At 46.3% G+C, this 19182-nt stretch overlaps 5 protein-coding genes across 5 annotated transcripts; 2 read left to right on the top strand and 3 right to left on the bottom strand.

Moving 5' to 3' along the window:
- Nucleotides 1-2641: 2641 nt before the first annotated feature.
- Nucleotides 2642-4006, top strand: RhiXN_03680 (mitochondrial carrier protein; the record flags this gene model as incomplete). The annotated part of the gene is made up of 9 exons (XM_043323497.1): nucleotides 2642-2678; nucleotides 2733-2817; nucleotides 2861-2953; nucleotides 3007-3217; nucleotides 3266-3428; nucleotides 3485-3541; nucleotides 3595-3649; nucleotides 3716-3779; nucleotides 3833-4006. The coding sequence occupies 9 exons, from the start codon at nucleotides 2642-2644 to the stop codon at nucleotides 4004-4006; spliced, it is 939 nt and encodes a 312-aa protein (XP_043175916.1).
- Nucleotides 4007-4064: 58 nt separating this feature from the next.
- RhiXN_03679 (major facilitator superfamily transporter) lies at nucleotides 4065-5590 on the bottom strand (the record flags this gene model as incomplete). Its single annotated transcript, XM_043323496.1, has 7 exons — nucleotides 4065-4245; nucleotides 4301-4392; nucleotides 4442-4596; nucleotides 5032-5176; nucleotides 5229-5364; nucleotides 5418-5492; nucleotides 5556-5590. The coding sequence occupies 7 exons, from the start codon at nucleotides 5588-5590 to the stop codon at nucleotides 4065-4067; spliced, it is 819 nt and encodes a 272-aa protein (XP_043175915.1).
- Nucleotides 5591-10406: 4816 nt separating this feature from the next.
- RhiXN_03678 (uncharacterized protein) lies at nucleotides 10407-11001 on the top strand (the record flags this gene model as incomplete). Its single annotated transcript, XM_043323495.1, has 5 exons — nucleotides 10407-10457; nucleotides 10513-10611; nucleotides 10646-10737; nucleotides 10798-10826; nucleotides 10877-11001. 5 exons carry the CDS (start codon nucleotides 10407-10409, stop codon nucleotides 10999-11001), a joined length of 396 nt encoding a protein of 131 aa, XP_043175914.1.
- Nucleotides 11002-11878: 877 nt separating this feature from the next.
- On the bottom strand, nucleotides 11879-13824 carry RhiXN_03677 (uncharacterized protein; the record flags this gene model as incomplete). The annotated part of the gene is made up of 4 exons (XM_043323494.1): nucleotides 11879-12039; nucleotides 12097-12355; nucleotides 12411-12606; nucleotides 12659-13824. 4 exons carry the CDS (start codon nucleotides 13822-13824, stop codon nucleotides 11879-11881), a joined length of 1782 nt encoding a protein of 593 aa, XP_043175913.1.
- Nucleotides 13825-13868: 44 nt separating this feature from the next.
- Nucleotides 13869-16878, bottom strand: RhiXN_03676 (ABC transporter G family member 21; the record flags this gene model as incomplete). Its single annotated transcript, XM_043323493.1, has 10 exons — nucleotides 13869-14082; nucleotides 14143-14451; nucleotides 14511-14644; nucleotides 14696-14935; nucleotides 14986-15144; nucleotides 15193-15795; nucleotides 15847-16082; nucleotides 16140-16257; nucleotides 16324-16445; nucleotides 16503-16878. The coding sequence occupies 10 exons, from the start codon at nucleotides 16876-16878 to the stop codon at nucleotides 13869-13871; spliced, it is 2511 nt and encodes an 836-aa protein (XP_043175912.1).
- Nucleotides 16879-19182: the final 2304 nt, after the last annotated feature.

Here is a 19182-nt window from a genome sequence, read left to right as displayed (position 1 = left end):
GGTATAGCAATGGGGTGATAATGATCCATATTGACGAAATAAAATGCTGTGGCTGTTGTCCGCAGGAAACAAAACCAAGGTGGATCGGGGTATGGATGACAAAACTATACGTTGTATCAACTGCATCTGATACGAATCTAGCACAATACGGGTACTCGAAATCGGTGGAAGTGCCTTGTAAGGCTGATTCTCTAGCGCTGATTACCAGATGTTTTCAAACATTTTGCCTTACAATTCGCACAATTTGTGCTTCACCGTAGTACCTGGTCATACACCCAAAGCACAAAAGGCGGATATAAATGGTAGATGATCAGAGCAGATGTATTGCTGCCAAACGAAGTGCATACATCCCTCCTATAAACTGATCCTCCAATTCATCTCCTCGGATTCATCCGGGTTCACCTTCAAGGCATTGGAATGGTATGCTAATTAAATTACCTCACTTTAACATAAAGTACAGTCCTCCAACTACTACCTATCTAAGAAGTCACAACTCCGTCCTCTATAGGCACCCCGGCGGGACAATGCGGCCTGACGCATCAACCAAGCTAGATTTTCGTACACCACAAATGTCACACAGGTATTGGGAAGGACCCGGATAAAATTAGTGGCCAGTCCCCGATAAAATCCCGAATACCTTCGTCGCGCCAAGTGCGAGATATACACAATGGGATGGTTGGATAAAGGTGCATGGTTGCGTGATTCTTTTGGCATGCGGCAATAATGCTTAGAACTTTCACTATCAAGAAAAGTACCCATACCTGCATACGAGATCGAACAACCTGGAGCGGATAAGTTGATGTCATTGCAATCAATTTCGCGGCGGCCGAAATAGCTGTGTATGTTGTATTTGACTAAACGTTGCAATTAGTACTCCAATCTGGACCGGATATACGTCAACATCCGAACCAATCGGTCGTCTCCCGGCTTGGAATCCAGTCCAGGATTTCTTAATTTACTCCGTTTCGTTCAAAGCACAGTCGTTTCAATTCTTCATAAGCAACAAACTGAATTGCACCTGAGATTGGTTAGGTCAAGCTTCTGAAGCCGACTGCGGTCTGCTCACCATTGCTCACACTCAATAACGCTAAGGATGTACCACGGTATAATCCTCGCCAACCTTCGTGTTTATATATGGAGCTCAAGCCGTCTGAAGAATGGGTTAGATTATCAAGGTCATTGGGGTGAAATAATCGTACCCCATAGGCCTCGATAAGCACCTGGCTGCCCTGGTTGGGTCGTAAACACTAACCTTGACTACCCATATCGGATTAGTGAGTAATGCAGTGATAATACCTGTGAATAGAACGCCGTTCAGTCGACTCCAAAGATTTGCGCACATACTTACTGGCCTCTGCCGAAGCTATAAGATTGGTCAATGGTGGTGCGGGGGTGCGCGGGTCCGGACTGTTGAACATTTTGCTCTTGATCGCCGCGTATCTTTTGTCGAACAATAGGTGAATGGGAACAATTGTGAAAATTGAATACACCCACAGCCAAAAATACGCGCCCCAACTCGCTCCATTCCCAACGACGTTGGTTCCAACGCCCCGGTAAAGGCCCCTCACGCCATGCTCGGCTTTGATTTTGCTCAAAGAACTAGTAACAATGTGTGTCAAATAGTTCATTCTTCGGATGAGGTGACACGCACTTTCTTACCTCCATATTGTCCTTAGTGGATTTCGATTTGCTGGTGCCGAGGTAGCAACTTGTAATTGAATACGAAGAAGATCCAGAGGCTGCACGCAGAGCACAGCAACGGTACCAGCTCCGAGCCGGCCACTGCATGATCCTAGTTAAAACGAGGGATGTTTTAAGGCTATTCTATCATCCAAAGAGCCCTAAAGACTTGCTATGGCTGGCGTTGGGAAAAAACTTGGTGGAGGCATGATCTACAATATTTGAGATGTGAAATTCAAACACATGGGGCCATTGTTAATCGCCCAGCGCCTATCGCACAATTGCCCCACCCGTAGTTCCGCATAGCTGAAAGCTTCAGATTAGCGTAGTCCAACAATTGTAGCTTAATATATATATGAGCCAAATGCCCTATGCATATGTGCCTTTTATCAGCTATTCATTTTGGTTCACGGTCTCCATGCTTCAATCATGTATGCGGCCTACAAATCCATCTAATGTTTTGAAGATTCTCAACACCTCAAATGGAGCTTTTAGTAATATCTGGGCGACTCATTCGACTGAAACTCTAATATCACGGACTCTTCTACCCAAATATCAAGTGCGTGGCCTGCCATCACTCGGAAGACTCGCCTATTCTACCCGCACCAGGGCTGGACAAAACAAGTATGTATGACTCACCAGCTCCTTGCATTTAAGCTACTTATTTTCGAGCACTCAAAAGATATTTCTTAGTTGTATCTCTCCCATCTCTCCCATCTCCCATCTCTCCCATCTCTCCCGATACTAGAGGTGTGCTTATTGAATTGACCGTAGTCTATATGGTCGGTTGTGATAAGATAAGATAGGATAAGATAAGATCGTCGATCTCGCCTTCAAAATTTGTTAACAAGTTACGATCGGACATAGGTGACGTCGATCCTCTTTGTTTGCAATACTCGACGTTGATCATGACCCTTCTTTCAATCGCATCAGTCACTTTATTTCTGTCTTTTGTTCTTTAATGGCAACCCAAAGCGCTGCTCAGCATCTTATCTCGGGTTAGCAATTCCAGAGCTCCCTTTTATTTTATTTTGGCTAATAAAACCTCGTAGGTGCCATGTCGGGGCTGGCCTCATCGGTCGTGCTCCAGCCATTGGACCTGGTCAAGACTCAGCTGCAAAGAGGAGGGAATGGAAAGTAGGTTCCCTCGTAACTACACTTGCTTTTTCCGACGAATCAGGGGCATAGCTGGGATACTCGGGATCGCGAAGAATACTGTGGACAAGAAAGGTATTACTGGACTTTGGAGAGGTTTGACACCTACAGTTGCGAGGTGAGTATACGAACATGGATCTTGATCTATTGACACGAGACACCCGTGCATAGATCCGTTCCTGGGGTAGCAATTTACTTTTATGCACTTCAGTCCGTAAGGGGCCGACTTGTAAAATTTCCTTCGCTTGCAGCACCTAGTTCAACAGCAAATGAAAAAGGTTCTGCACTCCCGAAACTTAGACCTGAAGCCAACCTAGCCTCTGGCGCGTGCACCCGTGTCGCGGTCGGATTTCTATTGAGCCCACTGGCAGTTTTGAAGGAGGTGAGTGACTTTTCATTTTTCTATTGAACCCGACTCACCGATTAAAAGAGTGGTGCATTCGAATATACTTCGATTCCTCAAGGTCTAAGATCATTGGTGCAAACATCCGGTATACGAGGTCTTTGGCAAGGGTTCCTCCCGTCGGTGTTCCGGGATGCACCATATGCGGGCCTATTTGTGGCATCTTACGAGGCTGCCAAAAATCATGGAGGTATGTGTATTATTGCCTACCACTGACATGTATCCCCACCCTTATTCTTATTGCAGAAAAATTGTTCGATACTAGCGTGCCTTCCACGGCTGCAGTTGTCCACAGCGGTGCAGGTAAGGCGGAACCGGAATCGTGAGGGAGATGCTGGACTGATGGGCCATCCTAGGCATGTTTGCAGGGTCATTCGCCACCTTCATGACTCATCCGTTGACATGGTCAAGGTACGTATATGCTTTTATTTATTCCATTTGATATGCAAGCCAACATAGTTTGTGTATTTAGACTAGCATGCAAGTGCGTTCCGAGCCCGAATTCAACTCTTTTCGCGGCACCTTTTCTGCTATATTACGGGTTAGGTCCATGAATTTGATCTTTAAGTCCTCACTCACGTCACAATATTACAGGAATCGGGTCTGCTAGGATTTTATAGCGGCATGTCTCTTCGTATGACACGCAAGATGTGCAGCTCTGCGATCGGGTGGACTGTTTACGAGGGAATGCTATTGGCATTTAAGAAGCGAGACGAGCTATTGAGACAACGAGAGAGGCATGAATCGGTTACTACGATCACTGCTTAAAACACTTTTGAATTGTATATTTTCAATCGGTAATATGTACTGTATTTTTATTGATTTCTCATAGCGTTAATATCACGCCCAGCTCCTTCGGAACATAGTCTCGCTCCTCAGTACAAAAATCTGAACCTTGGCGCCTTGATCTCAACTCTTCCACCGGGACACCTTCAAGTTCGGCCGCTTCTGCTATAGCCTCGGCCCTCTCGGATATCCCTTCAACTGCCTCGCCCCTATCCAATCGCCTGGCAGAAATTATCATGAGCCGAACGTGATTAGAATGCCTGATAATTTACTGACTTGTTTAGGTGAGCTAAGTGTTGACGGAGAAATAGGGCCATTGCAATAGCCAAAGCAAAACATGCAATGCATATAACATATGATTTGCGATACTAAAAATCGGTCAGTTTGTAATTAAAAATACAGCAGGCATCCACTAACCGTTGGACTCCACTCTTTAGGCCACACGTAAGATCCAGCTACATTTCCCAGCTGTGAGAACGCATTGATGAATGCGAGTGCAACAGCACGCTTTGCCGGAGGACGAGGAATCGAATTAGAAACCCAAGATAGTAAAACGATCAAACCAGCATATGCTTGTGCCATCTAATGCTTGTCAGTAAAGGGAAAGAAAGAGCGGAAACTTGCATACCAGGAACAGCGAATATACCGCGCTGCAATGTTCATAGTGGCAATCGCAATCACAAACCCGATTATTCCGATGAATAATGGGATTGAGATGTGCAGAAATCGTTCCCCTGTTTTATCCGCGTGTCGGGCATTTATAAAACCAATGATACTGTCCAGGACTTCAGTCTTACGGTGGCGTGGTACAAGGGAGGCTCACGTTGCGAAAGCCCATGGTGGGGCACAGAGGAGCAAGATATATTTCTACTGTATCCAAGAGTGGCCGTGAGTGCTTGAAGTATGATTTAGTCTATGCAAATTTAAATAAACGGTAAAACAAGTCTCACTGGCTGTACGAAAATCATAAGTAATCCATTACAACTGAGCAAGTGGACGGAACTCACGAAAGTATGCATTAAAACTGAGGCCGATGGTGATACCGGTAAGTGCTACAGCAAGCCACCAGACCTTCCAATCCTTCATAGCAAGGAAGAACCCATACAGGTGACCTTCCTCCGAAGAGTCTTTGTCTACTTCGCCTCCAACATCCTATTGAGAGATCACTAATGTTTCCACGAAAGCTTTGCCTTGAACCACAAACCTCTGCCATTCTGACCTCGGCTAGGCGTCTCTCTTCAGGAGAGAGCCATCTTGTAGTGTTGGGGAAATCGGGAAGGACAAAGATAGCTAGAACAGCGACTGCCATGGTCAGAGCACCCTCGATATAGAATAGCCATCTTCGAACCAATGGTTTAGTTTCGGCGGATTTAACTGGCCCACCATCCCTTACCTCCAGGCAGCATGTCCTAATTTCCCTTGCATTCCGTCCAGAATACCGGCAGCCAAGAGTCCTCCAAAGGCGTTGCTAGACAAATTGCCTTGTAAAACTTCAGTTTAGATAAGTCAATCAAAGTAAAATATAACTTACCACAATAGAGAATTGCAGTCCTCAGCCCAGTTCATTCCGCTTATACCATTTGGACAAGAGAAAAGAGCGCCGGGAAAGAATGCGGCCTCAACGAAGCCAAGGAAGAAACGAGTGAGCAACGCGCCGACGAAACTGATACAAAGTCAGAGTTGAAGACAAAGTAATCCAGAAATTCGACTTGCTTGTGTGGCGCCTGTCAAAACGGATATCATCCCCCAGATCAACATGCACACCGGCAAATACAAAGAGGGTTTCCCGATATCTGACCAAGGCCATTCGTGAGTTTGATCAATTGTTGGATGAAAATGAACCAAGCCCTACAGTTCAAGAAGATATTGCTCGGATTTGCATCAAGATATAGCCCACATAAAGAATTGAGAGTAATGTTGGGAATTGTTTTCCAGTTAGACCCAAGTCCTCCTCAAACCCTCGGAGACGGGCGGCAGCGGCATTGTTCCGGTCGATCTAATTGGGGACTAAGATCGATAGAATGTAGATTGGTTGGATACACTCACATAGTTGAGAATGTATATAAATATTAATATACTCATTCGCAAATCTAACTTGCGAAGGAGGCGCCTTTCGAGCGCACGCCGAGCTTCAGTCCCCCAAACTCAGCATCAGGATGTGGTGACTGTCCGGGCAAGTATTCGTGTTGCTCTACAGCATGCTTGGAGTCGATATGGGGACTAAGATCGATAGAATGTAGATTGGTTGGATACACTCACATAGTTGAGAATGTATATAAATATTAATATACTCATTCGCAAATCTAACTTGCGAAGGAGGCGCCTTTCGAGCGCACGCCGAGCTTCAGTCACCAAACTCAGCATCAGGGTGTTTCGGTGACTGTCCGGGCAAGTATTCGTGTTGCTCTACAGCATGCTTGGAGTCGATGTCGCTCATGGCCGAGTGAAAGGGCGAACTTCAGAAGGTATGCATTCTTATAGCCTCGATAACGGTAGCCGAAGGAACCTCGAGGAAGCTGGAGCTAGTACAAATGGGCTATCGAGGCCAGAAAGGAAAGTGGGTTTGCTCTCGTGACCACTGGACCTCATCGAAGTCGTATACCGTCAAGTACGCGTCCCAATCGTATCTCTTCCCGAAGGTACATGAGTGTTGTCTTGGTCTTCAATGATATCAACATCAAATAGACCCTGAAGTAAGTGGTTCGAGGCCAAACAATCGCCGACAAACACGCTCTTTCCTAATCATCAATATAGACCACACGAGGATTCTGCTTTTTGTCTAGTGATCCGTATAGTCTTATTACACTACTACTCAAATATGAATCAATGTGGATGTGAGAATGATTGGGTTGCCGAAAAGATCCTATACAGCTACCTTATCGTTATTATCATCAGTACCACATGATGAATGGATTGGCAAGGCACAACTCCCAAGATTCTTACACCTTCACTAGTGTCGCACATCGATGCCTTCGAATTCTTCAGTTATTATATTCTCGGACGATTGTTGATTTAACTATTGTACCCTCTTCCATCCATCCATATCGCCTCCACGCCTTGCGCGTGTGAGAATAGAAACCCTACTCACATCTTTCCTTATCATGCTTTCGTCCTCGTTGCACTATCTCTTCACTCTCAATATGCCGGCCCAGGCCGGTTGACACTCACTAATTAAAGCTCGTGAAACACGTCAGTACTGGCACCAGTACCAGCAGCCATAAAACAAAACCCCGTGGGAGTTCAATTGGAACGAACTCTATTTATCGGTGGCTCGAGAGCACAATAATAAAAATTGTGAATACTGTCTCTAATAAGATAACCAAGACGGAGCTGTGGCAGGGAAATTCGCTGTTCATTGATGAGTGGTAGTAAGTTGCACGTTTCGCCACCATTCGGAAACCTCACTCAGTGTCCAGTGTCCACTCCGATTATTAATATATTTCGCCATCCACTTCCTCATTCCAACAATGTTCGCGTTTCAGAATCACACTTGACGCACTGGCCATCCCAGCACGAGTTACATTCTGTCTGATTAAACGATTGGGGGCATTATGGGGATGAAATGTATTTTCCAAAGCTTTCGGAGGCGTGGAGGGTGTATAAACAGGCAGGGCACATTGTCTTGGCTCACGTGTACCTCGATCAGTGGCTGTGATGGAATTTGAAGCCAAATGCGCTCTGATGACCAAGCCAAGTCTGTTCGTTACATGACGACAAGTATTAACACTATACGTACAGAACCCTGCTATTACTGCTACCTCATTCGACTCACATAGGTCCCGTTGTTGCATTACTGGGTATCGGACCTCATATTGCTGGTACTGTAAGCCCCTTGGGACGCGGGCTCAACTGTTCCATCAATGCCTGGGAAATTAGACTTTCACACGAATAGAGGGATGGAGGAGATAAGTTCTATTTCTAAACTTTTCACGTTTACGTTCCTTGGGTGTCAGCCAGACAGCTGATCATGGCATATCCAAATAACCCCTCGCTTGTTGACACTATTACTACGGCGCGGACCCCGAGTTGCTGCTTCTTCCTTTCCTTAGTTTCAGGGACCACGCGCGTCGTTTACCGAATGAAACGACGAATGGTTAGATTTTTAATCTCTATGAACCAAGTATAAAGCTCGAGCCAAGCGTCTTTCACCAGTGACTGCTCCCTTGCCTCTAAACCCACTCTCCTTTATATTCACACTCGCTCAGAAATGCGTGCCTTAATAGTCTATCCATACTTGCTGTTGTCTGCTGGGCACATCGCACATGCCCTCCCTCCCTCTCACCGCGCTGGCCTGATAGCTCACCAACATAACATACCCGATTACTATAACGAAACCCTGCATCTTACGGAGCAGGCGAAGATGCCGTCCCGGTCCCCGGAGATCAACACCCTCCAATGCCGTCGATGTTCAGGGTGAAGTATGGACTTTGAAGGGCGAGCTTGACACCAGGCTCGCACGCTTGGGTGAGTCCCTGCTCTGATGTCTGTTGAGATAATTGATTCATGAAAGCGTGTTAGCGATGTAAGGATATCGAACAAGCCACAGAACAAGTTACAATCATTCTCGAAACTATAAGAAAAGAAACCTCTCAGTTGACTAGCGCTTCGGTAAACCTCCCTGTCGAGGCCCATGCGAAGCTTGCACACGTCGTCATTAAGGTGTTCATCGTTAGTATTGGTTCTCTTAAACTTGAGACGACTGGTGTAATCCCTTGATAGGAGGTGATCTCTGCTTGCGTAAAGCTTTCCACGAAATTTGGCTCCCCTCTTGTAATCAACGTCTTGGCCGATATCGACGCCGCCTTTTCTGAGTACCTGTCAGCATTGATTATTGCGCTCCAGGGATGAAACAAGCGATGATTAAAATGTCAGTTCACTTCTATGCAAGATTATTGTCTAGCTAACCTATATCTCCAGTGCTGGCCAGATGAACAAGGAGGCAGTAGCTGATCTCGGGCTTGTCGGCTTCACCCGGTGCGCCAAGATCCTGGGGTTGACCACGGAATCTCAGGCGTGGCTCCGTGATAAACTAAGTATCATGACTTTCTTATCCTTGGTTCACAGTATTTCTGCATCTTTTTAATGTATCTAATAATCATGGTTCGTATCGCACTTCTATTCTCTTAGAGGGAGTTCACATTGGATTGGACTAGGAATGCAACAGTGGAAGTCATTTACCTGCCCCATACATACTTTGGCGCAATTTTTTTAAGTTCCTCAAGCTCCTACTTGCTCTGATTCCTATATAGTACCTGTCAGTCATAGAAGCTTCCAAGTAAAATACGAATCTGGGAGGTTGTTTGGACAATCAGTACAACGATGTCCACACGGCCCAATCGTCCAAGTCTGGTTCAACGTGCACATGGTTTCGCCCCCAGGCCTAGCTTGAGCCAGTCGGTATTCTTAACAGAGAATTGAGAAGAACCATTTTGCTGGGTAGTATCCTTCATAAACACAGACTTAAACATGTATATACCACTTATGCTACTAGTATTTCGATAGCAAGACCTGTTATTTGCTGTGCCCTCAGGTACAGTGCTCAATAGGGCTGTTTACAAGACCAGCTTTTTTGAGAGCGACTGCGAATCATCCGCACCAGATGTGACCCACCGAGGACAGAAACAAACTCAGCTAATTACATCACTCATAACCTACCTATTTACTCCTGCTACCACGATTTAGATGTCATCGTTATCCTACTAGCTGCAACCAAAATAGGTCAGGGAAGCAGTCCTCAAGATCATGCCTCGTGGTCTTAGATACGATACAACTTTGTGCTCCTGCTGATATATATATAAGGCAAGGGCGATACACAACAAAACTAATCGCACTATCGCACTAACTCATCCCAGTCCTTGTTGGATAAAGTTCCGGTTAATTCACTCATCGGTTGTAACTATTCACGCTCAATCACTCGTATAGGCATTTATACCTTACTATTTACATCTAAGTTGGTATATGCTGGGTCTTTTCACATTTTTCAGACACTGGGATTAACCATGATCGAGAAATCATCGGGAAAGACTTTTAACGGTAAGTGTGCACCAGTAACATGAGCAATAGTTTCAGGAATTTCAGCTTGAGATCGATAGAACACCAGTTAAATTATCGCGGTTAACAGTGGGGCATGTCCAGCGGTCTTGAGATCCTCTATCGGCCACTGATGCCCATGTACCCAGCCAGGCAAAACCCTGTCCATCCGTACTTGAATCAACTCATACACATTCAATGTACTTGAGGGCAGTTGAACATTTGAGCATTTGGATACTCGAGCCTCTGAACATTGAGCATTTATGTATATATTAAAACTCTGCACCGCACGCAATCTAAATTTACTATTTCCACGAATTTTTTTTAGATATACCAGAAGTTGTTTACAGACATGTCCAATAGTTCAGACTTTCAAGATTACAACAACGAGTCCCTACAATGGGTACTTGTCAAAAAACGCTTAGAAGAACACATGACTGATTCTGCTATCCTTTCAGGTTACACATCAAGATGGACTCACCTACGTTATGACACCGACGGGGGAAACAATTGCAGCTGTTTCCTGGCTCCAGATAGCGGATGCAAAGCACGACAGAGTGTCTATCGACAAGCTTGTTCACGAGTTTAGAGATGGGATTGGGAGAAAGTGCAAACAAGGCCATATGCTCCAAATGCTATGATGAAGGAAGGCATGTTGTTTGGGACCCTAAACCTGCGAGCCTGTAAGTAGTCACAACTCCTGCGCATTTGCGTCGGCTCATTGGATTATCCCCCATCATTAGCGGCACCTTTATCATCACTTCCAGATCAAGTGTATGCTTAAAAACCTCGGTCGCTTTCTGAACTAACCTCACACTCCAGGCTTCGGATGCATTTTTTGTGAACAACAGTTCCTGACGAAGGAGCAAGCTATTGTACATGCCATGGGGCACCACATGACGACAAAGGACCGGAAGGTCGCAGCGACCTATGTGTTGGAGCTTTGAAATTTGAAAGAAGTAATGCTACTTACGAGATGTTCAGAATTCAATGGGGAGTCTGCAGTAGCTCATATAGGCACCAAACGTATGATAACCGACTAATGAGGGCTGTTGGCAGAACTATCTGAGATAGCTTTGAGCGGCACGCGTACCGAGGTATCATAATATCCTGAAAATCAGTATATATTGGCCTTAATCTCAGCTCAACCTTTACTTGAATACACATGCTTGTTTTCAGTGTGCTGACTTTGTATAGTGTGTATAAAATACAGAGAACTCTGTGGAATGGTCCTAAAATGACTCTTTGATTAAGACTTAGCATCCGGCAAAGGTGGAACACAACTGTAAACTCTGCATTTGTACTAATAGGGATGGCTAAGATAGGGTACGATCGTGGTATAGTAAACTCAGCCTGATTAACGCACTAGACCCACGGAGACCAGGGTGCATACTTGAAGCTGTGATTCCCAACCAGAATTATCAGGGAAAATGGAATTCCTATCTGGTATACAGGGTTATAAGTCAGGATTCGAATCTGCAAGTGAGGGGTGGTATGGATGGTGTGACGAGAAATACATACAAATTCTTCTTCCATGGTCTGGACAGCGGACGTTAAGAAAGTGCCCACACGGCCTACCCGGATACATGAGTTTCAATATAATTGGTAAACAAGAGGAATCACTTTTTCTGGGGGGGGGGGGAGTTCATGGGTCCACCAGGCTCCTACTACGTTCGATGGTGGTCACAACTGTAAGTCGAAAATCTTGCCCAAGCATCCATTAAATGACGACCGACATAGTTATCAAACAGGAATTAATCGATTTCAGAATGTAATGCACATTATGTCAAGTGAACGATCATGGAAAATAAGGTAGATAACTGTCTATCGTTTTGCGAACTTGAATAGCTTAGAGGCAATCAGAGTGACTATAGTATTAAAAGCAGTAAAGGCAAGCATAATGCCGAGGTCGCGCCATCGCGTGCTAAACGAGATATCAAGTCCGGCATAGAACTCGTCGCCGACGGAGTAAGGGCAGTAGCGACCTAAGAACATTAATTAATCTATCTAGTTTTCAAATCGGCGTAAAGGCTATGACTTACAGTCAGCAGTGGCAGCAGGATTATCCAGATACCCAACAGTAGCATTGACGAAATCGCCAGCCCACTGTTGGCAAGTCTCTCCGGAAGGAGGCTGGAAAATGGAGAATTCGCTTGCTTGACAAATGATCGGAAGCCCGTGAAGCTCAGTAGAAACCAATCCGGAAATGAGGCGGGTAAAAGGGTCGAGATGATACAACCAAGCACGCCAAAATGCGGGCATCGAGGCTTTAGGGATGGTCACGCCACAGAATAAGGAGAACTAAACATAGACTGTGAGCCCCCTTTCCAGGAAAGAGAAGGGAATATATGCTTACAGTAACTAGAATAAAAGGGTTGAGGAGTGAAGCGATATAAACAGTGGGTGTCAAGGCCGCGAGCATTTGTCCAAGCGTGACAGAAAATAATTCAGTGGCCAGAATCATAAAAAAGTGATATCCTGCGCGATCCGACGCGGTATTGAAGCCTGCTGGATAGTAGAACAATACGAAATAGGTGACAGCACAGAGAATTCTAGATGACGGTGAGCGGATAACGAATTAAAAAATACAATTATGAGACTCACGAATACGGCATTTCAGCCAACAGCTGCCCAAGAGCAAATACGATCTGAGAATACATGCGAGACGATGACTCGCGGATAAAGATCATACGGGCCATAATGAACATCGGCTCCACCTGTGAAATGATAATCGCCGGCATCACGCTGGCTTGGAAGATAGCAAACACACGGTACTGGAGGTCTTGTGTAGAGTTGCCGAGATTCAGAAAAGTTAATGACGTGATAAGCGCAATAACACCATGAGTGAACAATCGGGTGAAGCCATAATCAGGTTGGCGCCAAAAGGCGGTGAGCGTACGTTCTGAGACGATCTTGAGCTGATGGAAGAACGGAGTAGCATATTCCTGGTTGGCCTTCGGGTCCGATTCCGGGGGGTGTTGCGTGGCTTCTGCCCGGATATGCTGGATTTCGCGTCTGACCTGCTCAAAGTTGGTGCTCTGACGCCAGAGCTCAGCCCAATCGGTCGGTCCAATACGCTCGCGAGAGCCAGCACCAATTGCCTCGAGCACATATTCAGCGGGGTTCGCATCAGAGGGACATTCGGCCCCACGTTCTGCCAGGTACCTCACAAGGTGCTGACTATCCTTTCCGATAGGGCCGAAGTAAACGCATTCACCCCCACGCTGGAGTAAGAGTAGGTTGTCGAACTGCTCGAACAACAAGGCGTTGGGCTGATGGATTGTACACAAGATAGCCTGACCAGCGGCAGCGAGCTTCTTCAAGAATCGGACAATGTTATATGCGGATTGACCATCAAGGCCAGAGGTGGGCTCGTCTAGGAAGAGCAGAAGCTGAGGCTTGGCAGCGAGCTCGACACCGATCGTGACACGCTTGCGAGCTTCGACGCCAAGGCCGACACCAGGCTGACCAATCATAGCATCGGCGATGTCCTCCATCTCGAGCAGAGCGATGACCTCTTCCACGTATGCGTCCTTTTCTTCTTTGGTGACCTCATAAGGCTGGCGCAAGTAGGCCGAGAATCGGAGGGCCTCGCGAACAGTGGCTGTGGATTCATGAACATCAAGCTGCTCGCAGTAAGCAGTGCCACGCTGGAATGCAACGCCAGTGGGTTCACCCCCAATCAGGACATCACCGTGGATGACTCCAATAGTCTTACGGCCGGCCAAAACGTCGAGGAGGGTGGTCTTTCCAGCACCAGAAGATCCCATGAGCGCGGTGAGAGTACCCGGCTTAACGTAGCCGAAGACTTTGTTCAGAAGCTGACGAGTGCCCCGGGAACAGGGACGGTGTAGTCGAGGTTCTCCCACGTGAACGCCTTTCCGCTAGTGGTCGTGGTACCACCAACGACGCCATCGCCTTGGTCCTTACGACCTGCAGCCTTGCGTTGCTGAAGACGGTCATTAAGTTCCTTGTTCTCCTTCTTTTCCTTGGCATAAATCGTTACCGCGCGAGCATTAGCACCATGTCTAGTAATATCAATATCACTATCAGCATCGATAACATACGCGAACACTCGTATCACTTACTGGAATTTCTCCATAGCGAATACCTGCAGTGCAATGAATGCAGCCCAGAACAGAACAAGAATCCCAAAATTTCGCCAAATATCCTTTTGTCGATACTCGAAGCTTGCCAGCATATATGCATCGCCTGTAACTAGTGATTCGCCTGGGGTGGCTCCAGGAAGAGTACAAGCTTGGTTGGGTCCAAGCTCAGTGGGATACTTGGTGATGCTGCCGACGTTGCGAGGAACAATATAGTTTCCAACGCACTGCAAGTCAATACGATAGAACTCATTTTCCATCATGGAGGCGAAACCATAGTTGAGTGGGTTCCTAAGAGAGGATAGACGATGTGAGCCATAGTCGAAACCAGGAGTTAGTTGAGTACCTACATATACCAAATCCAGAAGAGCCATCGTTTCATAGCTTGAACGGGAATCATATAACCAGCGTAGGTAACCATGAAGGTGATGATAACTGCTGCCAAACGAGCAGCGACCTCATACCCAGAGCAAACAATACCGATCTATACGTAGAACTATTAGGGCTGCGAGGGGGCGGTGCAGATTGCACTCACCAAGCGAAAGAATGCCGTCATCGCTAGAAATGTGATGTATATGAATAGATAAAAAGTGAAAAATGCCCCAGCGTTCCGATCGAGACCACACATGAAGTAGATAATGATCGAGAAGAGCAGAACCCGAATAGAAGACAGTGGAAGGTCTGTGATCGTTTGTGCAACAGAAAGTGCACTTCCGCGATAAAACCGGTAAGAGAGTTGTTTGTAAAGAATCGGACGGCCACCCATCATGGTAGGCTGGGGATGGAGGTAAGTATACTACATGAGAAGGAAAGCGTAAATCTTACTAATTCACTGAACGCATTAAAGGCATTGAATAAAAGAGCCAAGAAGATCACGCCCCCTCGAGTGAAGCCTCCGGCGGCAGTCAGGGGTAAATTAAGATAAACGCTACCAGCCACGATTGCAATTATAATAGAGGTCGCAAAACTAGTAAATATAGAGAACTAAGAAGAGCGTTAGCGGCATTTTGGATAACTCCGAGGAAGACTCACAGTATCCTGAATCTGTAAAAGCCACTGACGCCACACGAGCGTCTTAACCATACTAACGAAGCTGACAGTATGCGGGTCCTTGCGAGAAACGTGCTTACGCTTTTCCTCCTTGTTCGCTTCGAGGAATTGTGCTTGAGAACCAGACGGATCATTTTCCTCCCCTTGCCACTCGGCTTGCATGGCCTGGCGCTCAGCTAGTATCATTGACCAGTACTTGCTTTGTTGGAATGCTTGAGCCAGTTGATCCGGGGTTGAAGGAACATTAGCGGCCATGAGGCCATCCGCAAATGCGCGTTCGTTCGGGTCCGTGCAGCCAGTGAGATAGTCGGCAGTCGTTTGGCGCGGCATATTACGGAACCCGAGAGAGACCATGTATGCACGAGCCTCCTGTGCAGGCCCGAAGTACACCTGGCGGCCTTCATCGATGAGTAGAACTTTGTCGAACTGCTCATAAATCCCTTCGCCCGCTTGATACAGGGAAACGAAAGTGGTAAGTTTGAAGATGTCGGTCATTATGCGGAGAGACTTGGCATAGTCGAGCGCAGTCGAAGCATCGAGACCGCGGGTTGAGTTATCCCAAGAACACACAACAGCACGAGAGGCCTAATGAAAAGGGTCAGCATCCAAGCAGAGATTTACGAGAAATCTACTCACCATCATTTCAGCAATAGACACACGCTTTCGTTCACCGCCTGAAACTCCACGCACAAACTCATTTCCAACCACCGTGTTTCTGGTATGAGTAATGTTGAGCATGGATAAAAGCGTGCTTAAGACCTCATCATTTAGTTCTGCTCGAGTTTGTTCTGGTAGCAGTCGACCAGGAGATTTGAGCTTGAGTGCAAACTGCAGAGTTTGAGCGACACTTAATCGAGGATAGTGAATGTCATCTGAAATGAGCTTTAGAATCCAGAATAATCAAAACATCACACCTCTACAATACGCACCTTCCATGTTGTATGCTGTTTGCCCAGCATACCGCTTTCCGAACTCTTCTGCTCCAAAGCCAGCGTATCGAACGTCACCGTCAACCGAAAGAAAACTACCTCGTTGATTGGTGATCGTCTTTAGGAACGATGAGCAACCGGCGCCAGGGCGACCAAGTACCAAAACCATTTCTCCCGGGCGTACAGCTCCATTAAAAGAGTGTAAGATGGTTTTGGGGGCCACTACTGGGCCACCAACGAGGCTCTTCGCAATGTAATATGGAGACAGCAAGAATTCCTTGACGGCGTCGGGGAAAGTACGGACATCTTTGTTGCGGTCGGTGAGTTGGGGTCAGTCACTGTGATGCTTGTTCAGATACTCACATATCTTCACACCCCCTGCACCAGTTACACACAGGTTTTCAAACGTCACACCAACGTGCTTCTTGGCAAAGCCGGCCTCGTCTTGCTTGCCCGAGGTAGTTCGCATATAGTCCAGCAAGTCAAAAGTTTCTTGCTTCTCTATATCAGCACTGGACTTTTCGTGCTGTTTCGTGCTTTGCCTAGTGAGTCGTCTAGCAAGTGCGTTGAATTGTGCTTCTGCTTCCTGGACATTGATACGGCCCTGGTCGCTGGAGTGCTTCTTGTCGATTTCAGACATCTCGATATTTTCCGAAGGAGCACGAGAGGCAACCACCGTATTTGCTTCGGAGGCAGCCGTGGTCGGCCGTTGTTGGTCGCTAGTGTCGAGATACGACATGGGGGTGATGTGAGGATCTGATTCCCTGTATGTGTTAACCACCCAGATTATATATGCTAATAGACATAGCGAGAAACGTACTAAGCATGTTCCCCGCACACACGCTCAATGCATTGCGCATCATCTGGAATGACAGTAGTCAACCGCTCGGCGTGTCCTCCGAATCTAGCTACCGCGCGTAGCACCACAAGTAAGTATGAAATCTTTCCATTCTGTGCAAATTTAGCAACACAATGATTGCTAATAACAATAATCGATTAAATCGAGTCATCCCGCTGACCAAATGGAAGCTGACGTCCTCGCGCGGTTCAGTTGAACGCGGGTGGCGATCCAATCAACATTCGAGAGGCGCCAAGTGATGTCGGTGGCCGAATCATGGACGACAAACAATATACGAACACAACCCAATTGCGTCAATTTTTTCTTCACGATAATCCAATAAGTAGGTGACCAGAGGTGATGACATGGAAAGAGAGAATTGTGAGCACAGCCACACAAGCGTTAGGATGCCACTGAAAGTCCAGCGTCTGACGTCATCGAACTTCATGGGTGACTACAAGCTTAAAGCAACCAACCATAAAACCAATGACTACGAAGACTCTCAGGAGCAAAATCCAGAATATCGACAATGTACTTACCACTTTAAACTAGTCCAAGGAAACAAAACAAATCAGGATTATGCAACGCCCTCAAATTTAGGTGCGGTCCCCCCTGGTCCTGGCCTCTATCAATTGACATGCTTGGCCCCTAATTACTCAAAATAAAGACTAGTCGTTTTATATCTCATCAACTGCTAGTATCTAAAATCTCTTCAGCTCAGAGTATCGACTTCATTTCCCAGGAAGCATGCAGACCGCAGGCACTTTCAGCCTTGTGTAAATTACCAGGTTTTGAGCGCGGGTAGAAGATCTTTCTAAATCTACGAGCGTTTAGAGACGAGACGTAAGCATTCAAGTAGCGTCACGCGAGTTTATACGAGAATGTGAAATATTTATGGGTAAAGTTCGATCATGATCGCCAGTTTCAGCCGGATAACAAATCCTGAAGGAGAATGTGATAGCGATTTCTGTATGCTTTCGACCCTGGGAAATCATGAATCAATGAATTGTATAAATAATGGCACGAGAATAGAAATGAAGTTAATTTGGACGCGAGACTTAATCACTCAAACGCTGCCCGCCCCGGGGGCGATGGGAACTGCGAACCATGGCATAATCACCTACGGTATCTATCAACACAAACGTTAGTGGACCCCAAATAATGGTATCAATTCCTACGCTGGGTTCGACTCTTGTAGTTACTCGCGACTGGTTTCCTTTGGGTGAGCATTATATCCAAGGCATTATCACTACCGCTCTCATGGGGAGTTTGGCTAATTACATCGAAGGTTTCAGTGCTTATCATCGGCTTTTAACATCACAGCATGGAAGTCCGGCGCCTGTTCATGAGCCTACCAGAATTTTCGCTCCCTCCATTACTATCATATCTGATAGGAATCTTGGGCGGAGCTTTGTGCTGTGGCAAATCAATAACACGAAGACACCCGGATTCGTAACAGCGTCTGCGGATATGTATACGTTGTGGCTGCTGACAATTAAAACGACCGAGCTTAAGAGAAATATACTAACACGTATACATAAGTATATGGGTTTACATTATTATTATAGGCAGTTACGGACCAGTACTGCTTCAACATGCCATATACACAGTTGTATGACAAACGGTTGAAATCAACCCACCCCTCGGAGACCGCGTGCCTTCGAAATAATAGACCGGCCAACCCACTTTTATGCATGGCGGGTTCCAATCTAATAATGACGTATACACCCACAAAAATAGCTATGTACTAAAGGAGCGGGGGTTGTAAGTTCACAATGAGTGGAGGCAAAAGTGGAGGTGGAGGTGTAATATCCTATTTGGGCTGCCAAAGCTTGGCCGAAAATTGCAAATTCTAACGCCCGCTCCGGAAATCTCCGGTTACTTACTTTCGTATGTCTTTGGCACGAGCTTAAGCACATGTACTATTCATGGCTCTATACTCTACTATATACTGTTGAGGCCTGGGTAGTCTAGGGTGAGGGATTTTCTACTATGAAAAATGCTTTGTCTCCACTTGAGCATAAAATTAAGGCTTAGGCGGTCGGATTCAGACCGTGAAAAATGCCCCTGATGCATTACGACAAGTATGAGAAGGTGGAGGCACATAACACCGGTAAGTGGAGGAGCTGTCGGTGTTTTTCCTTCAGGTTTCGAACAGTAGATTGTACCTTCAAGCAATCACTGGAACATGGCAGATATATAATA

Source organism: Rhizoctonia solani, chromosome 1 (assembly GCF_016906535.1).
Source record: "Rhizoctonia solani chromosome 1, complete sequence".
In the NCBI taxonomy this organism is placed as follows: domain Eukaryota; kingdom Fungi; phylum Basidiomycota; class Agaricomycetes; order Cantharellales; family Ceratobasidiaceae; genus Rhizoctonia; species Rhizoctonia solani.
This window is presented reverse-complemented; position numbering and strand designations above follow the sequence as displayed.